Source organism: Pollachius pollachius (assembly GCF_949987615.1).
Source record: "Pollachius pollachius genome assembly, chromosome: 11".
NCBI lineage: Eukaryota > Metazoa > Chordata > Actinopteri > Gadiformes > Gadidae > Pollachius > Pollachius pollachius.
Window position 1 is genome coordinate 18,271,964 of NC_136944.1, and position 10,554 is coordinate 18,282,517.

Consider the following 10,554-nt stretch of genomic DNA (forward strand, 5'->3'; position numbering starts at 1 on the left):
TAATTTTTTATATTCCATCTTATTTGTATTTATACATTACTCTACAAACAAACAGTTTTATATAAGCTGAAACTATTCTGGAACTATCATCACAGATACTGTTTGCTGTCGGAACCATTTGACCCGCGGACCAAGGAAGACAGCTTCTCACGTGTAAACATGAAGAACAAGAAGAAAACACACAATACGCCTCATAAAGCTAAATTCAAGCCAGGATCTAAGAAACGAGAGAATAAATGCATTGTTATGTTTGACGACAACAACCGACAGTAAGTCTGAACACACATTTTAGTTCATAACATGTTAGCACGTAGCCGTTGAATTACTGGTTAAAGTGGACATTTGTACAATTTATTTGGTATCAATTATTAAATCATGCCCTGTGTCTCAAAGTGTATTGCTTGAAGTAAGTCGAGGGGTGAATTCATTGCTAATCCCCCGGTGCAGGGAGTACCTGACCGGCTTCCACAAGCGGAAGGTAGAGCGTCGTAAGGCAGCGGTGGTGGAGATCCAGAAAAAGATAAAAGAGGAGCACATCCGAGTGCGCGAAGAGGTAACCTCCACACGTACCCCTTACGCTGTTTACTTTGAATAAGTAGTAAAAAACATGTACCGAGGGCTGGGTCGGCTTTGGAGAGGTTTCTAACTGCGAAATTGTGTTTATCCTCAGCGCCATAAAGAGTACATTCGGTTGCTGAAGGAGAGGACGGATGCTCTCGGTGGGTAGACAGTATTGTCAGGGCGTTGGACTCCCAGCTGAAAGGGTCTGGATTACATCCCCAGTGTCCAGTCTCCCTATAGGCGTCCTTGAGCAAGATCCCCTCCCCCCTAATCCTACCTACTTCTTTACTGACATGAATCTGAATCTTTGGATTTAAGTGCCTGATAGATAATTGGTTTGTTAAATAGTAAATATATCATAAGTCTAGTTGACTGTACCAACTGGTGTTACTGACCCACCCTTCACCTCAGGGTACACACCAGCTCCCAATATGTCCCATGTACTGTATATGGGTACATTATGACAGGGCTTGTAATGGACCATGACATCACACCCGGTGTTGAAATGGTTGCTCTGTAAAGACATGACGTTCTACTTCCTGCTTGTCTACGTTCGTTGGCTCAACAGAAAGCGAAGACGATGATTTGGAGGAGGGGGTCACAGATACCACAGAGAGCGTCCAGTACGACCACCCCAACCACACGGTCACCGTGACAACCATCAGCAACCTGGACCTCACGGACGCCAAACTGCTGGGCCTCGACGACACAGAGGTAGAGATCCAAGATGTCGGCTGTGCAGACCCCGTGGAACTTATCCTTTCTAGATCCAAGATGGTGGCTGTAGAGAGACGCATGGAACTTATCCTTTCTAGTTCCAAGAAGGCTGGCGTAGAGAGACTGACTTTTATCTGTTCTTCAAGGTGTCAGGAGGGGAGGAAGGAGAGGAGCAAGCAGGATTGAAGAAGGCTGGTGAGGAGTATGGAGAGAAAATGGCCGCAATGCCAAAGCAAGCCCATCAGCCCATCCTCAACAAAAAGTATAAAATTCACATTCTGTAGTGCACATAAAAAATACACACATGGGGTACACGGTTAACACATATTTTACATGGTATACATTTGCCAAAGACAAAGTATACATGTGCTGCACACATATACACACTTGTATATACATTCTACAGAATTGTGTGTTTACAGTTGTCGTTGTCTGACCACAAAATGTGTCTGTCCCAGGATCCGCTCTCTGTCCACGTCACTCAACGCTGCTACGAAGCAGCGGAAGGGGAAACATAAACGTGAAGGGAAGGGGGCCCGTGGTCGCCCGGGCGACGGCCGCGGCAGCGAGTCCAAGGTCAAGGCTCGTCCAGGGAGGACGACGAAGAAACAACGGCGCCAGCAGACGGGGAAGAAACAGCACTACAAGGACTGAGACGGAGCGAGGGCAGAGCGGGTCGACCCTGTGGACCACAAAGTGTTTGACCCCTGATCCTTATGGTAACAGGATTGCAGGTGTTTATATTGGCTCACTGCCAGAGTCCCCATCGGAGCAGGGGACCACGATAACCTGTAGATACTGTGTCCACACACCTGAGTGCTGATGTCGTTGCAGTTCTATCTACTCTTCCGACTGTTTTTCTACTGATTGGGATTCGGAATAATGTATTAATGATGACCATAAGTGTGTTGCTACGTAGACTTTAATGGAATAATAAAATGTTTGTCTTTATGACGGCGTCTGTTGTCTTTTGTTCGGACGGACTATTCCTGCTTCCTGAGAAGCAGGAAGTTGTCATCATGGTTCCTTCCTGCTGGAGATCCTTAATACCAGAGACCCTTACCTCCTCGAGGCCTAATGTACCTTAGTACATCATTCTCCTGTGTTAACTACCATATAAAATTGAATAAGTAAATGTTACCACAATAACGTTTGAGGGAATGCTAGTCCATGCCTCAGCAGTGTTTTGTTTAGGATGGTAATGTTTGACAGTCCATACTTCTGAGCTGTTTATTTATTAATGCGGGGCCTGGTGTCCCAGCTGTCTCTGTTAGGAGTTTGATTACCTTTCTAAAGCCCATGATATCTAATACAACACATCACTGTGCCACCAGCTCCATGTTGGCTCCCGCCCTGTCTCCCCTCGAGCCCACTCCCCTGTGTAAGCCGGGCCATCATGGCCACCCGCGTGCTTCAGTTTCCCCTATTGTTGGAGCAGCCAATCAGGTGTGTGTTTTAGGTTGAAGGGGGAAAGTAATGGATGAGCCATGTGTCTCCCAGGGGTCTGGAAGCTCCCAAAGAAACCGGCAGATCTTGCCCAGAAGAGACCAGATCTAGCCCAGAAGAGACCAGCTCTAGTCCTAGGAAGACCAGATCTATTCGTAGAAAAAACAGGAACTAGTCATAGAGAGAGACCAGATCTAGTCCGTACCTCTACCAGGTAGGCACTGCTCATTATGTTGCCTATAAATAACTAGTATACAGTAAATGTATGTATATTGTGTTTGTGCGTCTGTTGTGATCGCTAGTCAACCTGTGTGGGTTCTATGATCACTAGTGAATGTTAGACTAGTTGTCAGTGTCTGTGTATGTGTGTGTGTGTGGGGGGGAGTCTACTGGAGTATTACGGGTCTGCTTTAAGTTGTATACTTTCAAGAATTCAAATGTTCTGTCGGACCTCAAGGGCATGTGTATGCATTGTATATGGTGGTCTATCTTGTTTACTGTATGTCAGGCAAAATGAACAACAACATACACACATAACTGGACAGACCGGATACAAGGAGATGCACACTAAGTGCTAAAACAAAAGTGTCCACCCATAGAGTAACATGGTCCTTCACACCAACACGTATGTTACTGGCAGGATGGGTGATGGGAGGGGGTTAGACTCCCAAATGGTATCGTGTATAACACCTACCTGCTATTTAATGACCTGTCTCAGTACTGTCTTATCCCTGCCTTCTCCTTAATGGCCTGTCTCTGTACTGTCTAACCCCTACCTGTTTCTTAATGACCTTTCTCTGGTCTGTCTAACAGTTACCTGCTACTTAATGACAAGTCTCTATACTGTCTTATCCCTACCTGCTGCTTAATGATCTGTCTTTGTAGTGTTAACCCCTACCTGCTCGTTAATGACCTCTCTGTACTTTGTAACCCCTACCTGCTCTTTAATGACCTTTCTCTTGATTATCTTACCCCTACCTGCTCCTTAATGACCTGTCCCTGTACTGTCTAACCCCTACCTGCTCCTTAATGACATGTCCCTGTACTGTCTAACCCCTACCTGCTCCTTAATGACCTGTCTCTGTACTGTCTAACCCCTACCTGTTCCTTAATGACCTGTCTCTGTACTGTCTAACCCCTACCTGCTCCCTAATGACCTGTCCCTGTACTGTCTAACCCCGACCTGTTCCTTAATGACATGTCCCTGTACTGTCTAACCCCGACCTGTTCCTTAATGACCTGTCCCTGTACTGTCTAACCCCGACCTGTTCCTTAATGACCTGTCCCTGTACTGTCTAACCCCTACCTGCTCCCTAATGACCTGTCCCTGTACTGTCTAACCCCTACCTGCTCCCTAATGACCTGTCCCTGTACTGTCTAACCCCTACCTGCTCCCTAATGACCTGTCCCTGTACTGTCTAACCCCGACCTGTTCCTTAATGACATGTCCCTGTACTGTCTAACCCCTACCTGTTCCTTAATGACCTGTCCCTGTACTGTCTAACCCCGACCTGTTCCTTAATGACCTGTCCCTGTACTGTCTAACCCCTACCTGCTCCCTAATGACCTGTCCCTGTACTGTCTAACCCCTACCTGCTCCCTAATGACCTGTCCCTGTACTGTCTAACCCCTACCTGTTCCTTAATGACCTGTCCCTGTACTGTCTAACCCCTACCTGCTCCCTAATGACCTGTCCCTGTACTGTCTAACCCCTACCTGCTCCCTAATGACCTGTCCCTGTACTGTCTAACCCCTACCTGCTCCCTAATGACCTGTCTCTGTACTGTCTAACCCCGACCTGTCGTAAGTGGTGAGATGAGCACCTCCCCCGCTCCCGCCCCACCATGCCCCTCCCTCCTGAAGAGCCCGTCTGCGCTAAGTTCCAGCCCAACATCTTCGACCCGTCCCGTTGCCATGACTGCCTCCGTCAGAAGCGAGCGCACGCCGGTGCAGTCACGCACACAGAGGAGGCGACACCGGCCGCGGGGACGGAGAGCGCCACCGGGTTCAGGAGCAGAACAGGGAACAGATCCGGGGCGAGCCCTGAGACGCGGACAGTGACGGGCGAGGAGGAGGCTTCACCAACAGTGAGGGGGGGGGACGTGAGCGGCAGGAAGGAGGCGGGATGCGAGGAGGAAGTGGACCGGTTGCGTCTGAAGGTACATCCTTGGCAGGTAAACACACCTTTGATGAGGTCATCCCGAGGGAGGACCAATAGGAGAGGGCTGTGTGGTGTGTCCTTGGGCAGGGATACAGCCGCTGTTATATTTGAGATATTTGTGACTTAGTTGATCAGGTGTGATGTTTTCTGTAACTATAAATTCTGTATCTATATCAATATATTCTAAATCGATATGTTTTGTATCTAATGTAGGTGTGACGTTTTTGATGAAGTTGAACTGTGTACTATCTTTTGAGTCACTGACCACATGATGAGTCACTGGTCACATGACCTTTCATGCTGTCGAAAGGTCAATGGAGTGAGGGAGAGAAAGGGGGGGGATGTTGTAGAGGGAGAGAGAGAGAGACCAAGAGAAGCAGTGCTAAAGAGAGAGAGAGAGCAGTCGTAGCCTAGCTCTCTCTCTCATTACAGATTGATGAAGGCAGATCATGTGCTGCTCTTTGGGGATTGGTTGTATATAGAGTCAAGGTGTAAAGGAAGTCTACGTACACTACCATAAAACACAGAAGCCTTTATATCCTTATTTCTCGGCTATCATTTAAACGGGAGCTCAATCTGGAAACCCTACAACGGTGACGGTAACCCCACTGGTGAACTTGGCTTGGGAAATATGGGGTTAAGTTTGCTCATAAGTTTGATCTTTGAGTTTGGTTATTCCACCAGATCACTTTAGTCTGACAACCAGGACCTGCTGTCCAACACAGTAGGGTCAGTTGAGTCTCAGGTAAGGGTACGTTTAAGTGTTGAGGAGAGCGACACCCCCCTAAGTGCGGTACAGTCAAACAGTTTGGATGATTTTTAAGATGTAAATTCATGCAACAAGATAAATGCCAGGTTAAAAAAAGATTCATGAAATAATGATGAGAACAAGAGTTGAGTTACAGTGTGTAACCCTAATCGACCGAGAGACCCAGCATCTTAGAGAGAGAGAGAGAGAGAGAGAGAGAGAGAGAGAGAGCAGGAGGGACAAAGACTGGGAGATTGAAAGAGAGAGATGGGGCGGTCAATGTTTTTACAAACTCAGTGGACCGACTGTGCAACACTAACTTCATCTTCTCCTCCTTGGTCATCCCGGGTGTGTGTTTGGTTATGCAGTCAAAGAACAAGCTCTGAACTGACTAAGCTGACTACCTCGCAAACGTACCTTGCTAACTAGCAAAGCTAGCTAGCACTATCATAGCTTGCTGAGAATCTGATGCTTAAGAGGGCCGACGGTGATACAGTGTCGCTACGGTGAGATGGTATCAGTGATGCCAAACACTTCTTGATTGACATGATGCCGACCGTCCCGTCGTCTCAATTCATCAGGACGACTCTGACAGCCAATCGGCGGTGAGCATCTACTGTGATGTCAGCGGGGGTTGCCGTGGTTACCGGAGGAGTTCCGTGTGCATTCTGAGCCCCGACGGTGGACTGTACACCTGCGACGCCGACAACGACAGCAGCAGCACAGACAGGTAGGACAAAAGGCCGGTAGCACTAGTACAACAGACAGATAGGAGGACAGACAGGTAGGGCCACAGACAGGTTGTACAACAGACAAGTTTGAGAATAGGCAGGTAGGAGGACAGACAAGTAGAAGGAGAGACAGGCATGACCACAGATAAATAGTACGAAAGACAGGTAAGGCATTTGAAAGGTAGGCAGGACAGACGAGGAGGAGGATGGACCGACAGGTGTCACAAAAGACAGGTAGCAGGACGGACGTACGGAATGTATGTAAATATATAAATATTTGTGTGTACATGTACCTCCTTCTCCCTCCCTCTGTCTCCATCTCTTCCTCTCCTAGCTGTGCTGATCAGAGCGACTCCCCTGAGCTCAGCAGCAGCAACACCGACGACGACTCTTTCCCCCAGCAGCCCACTATGACCCGTCTCGACCGCCCTGCACACCGCCCTGACCACCGGGAATGGATGAGGGGAGCCCGAGCCAGGGACGCCTTCAGCAAAACCCCAGGTACCTCATCCCTGCCCTCCCCCTAGGTCCCCCCCCCCCCCCCCCCCCCCCCCAGTACAGCAACCTACCACACCCAAGTTAATTGAATTGAAGCTGGTACAGCAGTATGAACTTGCACACTTCTATTGTTGACTGTTTTGGTCTTTTAACTTTCATATCTTTTCCCCCGCACTGAGTGCATTTATGTATGAAGGATAGCAAGGAGAGGGTTGGAGACCCAAATAGCATCCTGTGAATTGAAAATGATATCAGTTGCTAACTAGCAAGTTTTAGGACTAGTGCAGCCATGACTTGCAGCGTTTGACCAATCAGTATCCACTTACACCCAAAGGTGTTCTTTACACACCCAGTCAGCTAACCTGTGTGATAGCTGCCACCGGTGGAGGTTTTGCAGGGCAATTATCAGTAATACAATATAGTTGGCCTCGTGGCAGGAACTCTGTGCTTGGCAGTTGATCTTTGACATCTAGAGTTCCCTATACCCATTTGTTTTCAGCTGTTTGTGCTTTGCTCTCAGGGATCAGAGGAGAAAGAGAGAGCAGAGACAGCGGCTATTTCTCTTTGGGAAGAGCTGCCGGGTCCCGCTCGCTGCATGACCAGAATCCACCGGCTCCGTTCCGCCATTTTGAGAGAGGACACCCAGTCTTCAACACTCGGAACATCGAGCCCAAAGACACCGTCCCCTTCCGAAACCGCCACGTTGCAGCACCTCCTGACAGACTAAGCCAAGAGGAACAGGACAAGAACCAGATCGCACCGCCTCCTGATCCCTACGAGATTGCGGTCGAGGTCGAGGCCCTGGTTGGCCCTCGCTCTCCGAGTCCCACGCCTTTTAAGATCGCAGAGTCCCTGGCCTCAACCAGCAAAAGACGCCAGGGCAGCTCATACGGTAAAGGAAACCTCTCCTCTCCCCTGTCTTCATCCAATCAGCAGCCTGGACGACATGATGCCTCGAGACTAGGTTCCACCCTCCAATCTCGTTCTTCGTCTCCAGCACGAGGGCGATCACCGTTCGGGCGTGGCGAGGGGAGCCTCTCCCTCAATACACAAAGCTTTGATGGCGGTGGCCCGGAGAGAAGGTCCAGGAGCCCCTCCCAGGCCCCATCTGGGAGAGCTACCGGTTCAGGAACACTGCCCAGGAGCTTCAAATCATTTACTAGTTCTGCCAAATCCCAAGGGACTACCGTTTCAGACTTTAAGAGCGTCTTGCGTAAATCGAGCGAAACAAATGGTGTGTTGAGCGGCAGAGTCCAGGACGGCAGAAGCGTTTCTCCTTTGAGAAAGGACCACAGTACATCTGGCCTTGCCTCATTTCGCAAAACAGAACCTCTGAGCAGCATCTCCAATGGCCAGAGGCAGCTGGGTAACAGTTATTCCTCTTTGGCCCCAAGACCAGACCACAGAGGCTTCCGTGAGGTGGACAGCTCTCCGCTGCTCAGGAAAAGTTACAGCTCAACAAGTCACAGCCCAATCCGGAAGTCTGGATCCGTCACATCCCTCAGTAGTAGAAGTCATCCAGGTCGCTGCGGCTCCCCCATCAGGGAGGGATACGACATCGAGAGCCAGGCTCTTCTACGCAACCCGGACGCAAGGAACACACAGAACAATCTAGAACAGGACAACTGCAGCTCCCGATCGGCCAGACGAAGCAATGACACAATGGACAACCACTTGATGTCGAACAAGAGTGCTTCGAGCAGTTATAGCAGGAGTCGAGTTAATGAGAGCCGAAGTTCTTCTCCAGGAAGGAAGAGCCACGAGTCTCCGGGTCGGTACCTAGCCAAGAACACAGACGCTAAAGGTCCCTTTAGCGACTCTGGGCGTACCTCTCCGAGACGGACCTACGATAGTCCTACCAAAGGCCTCAAGTCTGAGTCAGGCGGTTTTGCCCGGAGTCGCGATGGACGCAGTTCCTCGCCCCCTAGAAGAAGCTATGACCCTCCGGTAGCTTCCTCGCTACGGAAGACAGAGTCCGCCACCTCTCTCAACCGCCTCGGCTCCTCCACCTCCAGAACCCCCAACGCTGAATCGCCAGGCTACTCCATCCTGAGTAAAATCACCACAGCAGAGAGCAACAGCCACTTCCAGAGGAGAACCACCCAGGAATCGGTTATGCCTGAGAGAAACAGCTCCTCACGCTCCCTGAGGGATTCAACATATAGCTCGTCTGCATGCCGATCCTGCTCCCCCATCAGGACAGCAAGCTCCCTCGCGCACAGAGAGACCAGTAAAGCAACCAGCCTCCATGCACCAAGGGAGACCAGTAAAACAACCAGCTTCCAAGCACCAAGAGAGACCAGTAGACCAACCATCTCCCAGGCACCAAGAGAGACCAGTAGAACAACCATCTCCCAGGCACCAAGAGAGACCAGTAATACAACAAGCTTCCAGGCTCAAAGAGAGACCAGTAGAACAACCAGATTTCAGGCACCAAGAGAGACCAGTAGAACAACAACCTTGCATGCACCAAGAGAAACCAGAAGAACAACAAGCTTCCAGCCATCAAATGAGGCCAGTCGAATGGTGGGCTCTCAGGGGCCCCGCGAGACCAGTAGGTTAGCGGGATTCCATGTGACCAGGGAGACCAGCCGGCAAGGTTTCCAGGAGTCCAGGGAGACAAGCGGGCAAGGTTTCCAGGGGCCAAGGGAGACCAGTAGAACCACCTCGTCAGTCAGTAGACCAGCATCCAGGAGTTCAAGCGTCAACCGGTTCTCCGACAGCAGGAGGGGCGCGGAGGAACGAAGCCCCTCCCCTGAAAACCATAGGCACTTCCACCGCACACAGAGCACCTCCCCCCCGCCGCTGATTCAGATGCAGAGGAACACCTCTTCGCAGAGCTCCATGGACTCCTGGGAGTCTGGGGGTCGGAGCGGGGAGGAGTCGGGAGGCAAGAGTAGGGAGGAGTATGCGGTGTTGGCTGATGTGCCGAGAGGCCGGATGATCCACCAGAGGGAGGAAGCGGTGAAACCTCAGAACCACCAGGGACCACGAGGGAGACAGGAGCTTTTTAAACCAGCCAGGTAAGAACCCAGAGAAACCAAAGAGATGCCGTTAGAACCCTGAGACATGGTACCTGTTGGTTCTCAAACTGGTCATCCAATTTCAACGTTTCAAAAATAACACAATTGGAGCAATACACAGTGTGCAGTCTGCTTTTTCAAGTATTTTTTACCTCACTGGTCCAGTACATGCAAAAAATGTGATTGTTGTGTTTGCATACCCCCTTCTACCTGTGCATTGTCCTCAGTCATTCTGTGAGCAGACACCCGTCCAGGGAGAGAGACCAACCCGGAAGCCACCACAGAGAGATGCTGGGTTGGGGAAACCTTTCCAGATCCCACTCCCCCACCTCTCTGTTCAGACAGGTACACCAGCCAATAGGAACCTGTTCAGACAGGTACACTAGCCAATAGGAACCTGTTCAGAAAGGTACACCAGCCAATAGGAACATGATGAGACAGGTACACCAGCCAATAGGAACATGGTCAGACAGGTACACCATCCAATATGAACCCGTTCAGAAAGGTACATGAGCCAATAGGAACCTGGTCAGATAGGTGCACAAGCTAATAGGAAGCTGTCAGACAAAAGTCAAAAAAGTCACCCATTAAAGTCACCCATAATAAAGTTTCCCACAGGAAGCCTCACAATATATCTTCTTCTACACCACCAACCCACCTGTCTGTCTG

General features: G+C 50.0%; 1 protein-coding gene across 1 annotated transcript; it reads left to right on the top strand.

Moving 5' to 3' along the window:
• The first annotated feature begins 137 nt into the window (after positions 1 to 137).
• On the top strand, positions 138 to 2,229 carry nol12 (nucleolar protein 12). Its single transcript, XM_079745986.1, has 6 exons — positions 138 to 269; positions 448 to 553; positions 671 to 719; positions 1,130 to 1,275; positions 1,425 to 1,540; positions 1,737 to 2,229. Exons 1-6 carry the CDS (start codon positions 160 to 162, stop codon positions 1,930 to 1,932), a joined length of 723 nt encoding a protein of 240 aa, XP_079602112.1. The 5' UTR covers positions 138 to 159; the 3' UTR covers positions 1,933 to 2,229.
• Positions 2,230 to 10,554: the final 8,325 nt, after the last annotated feature.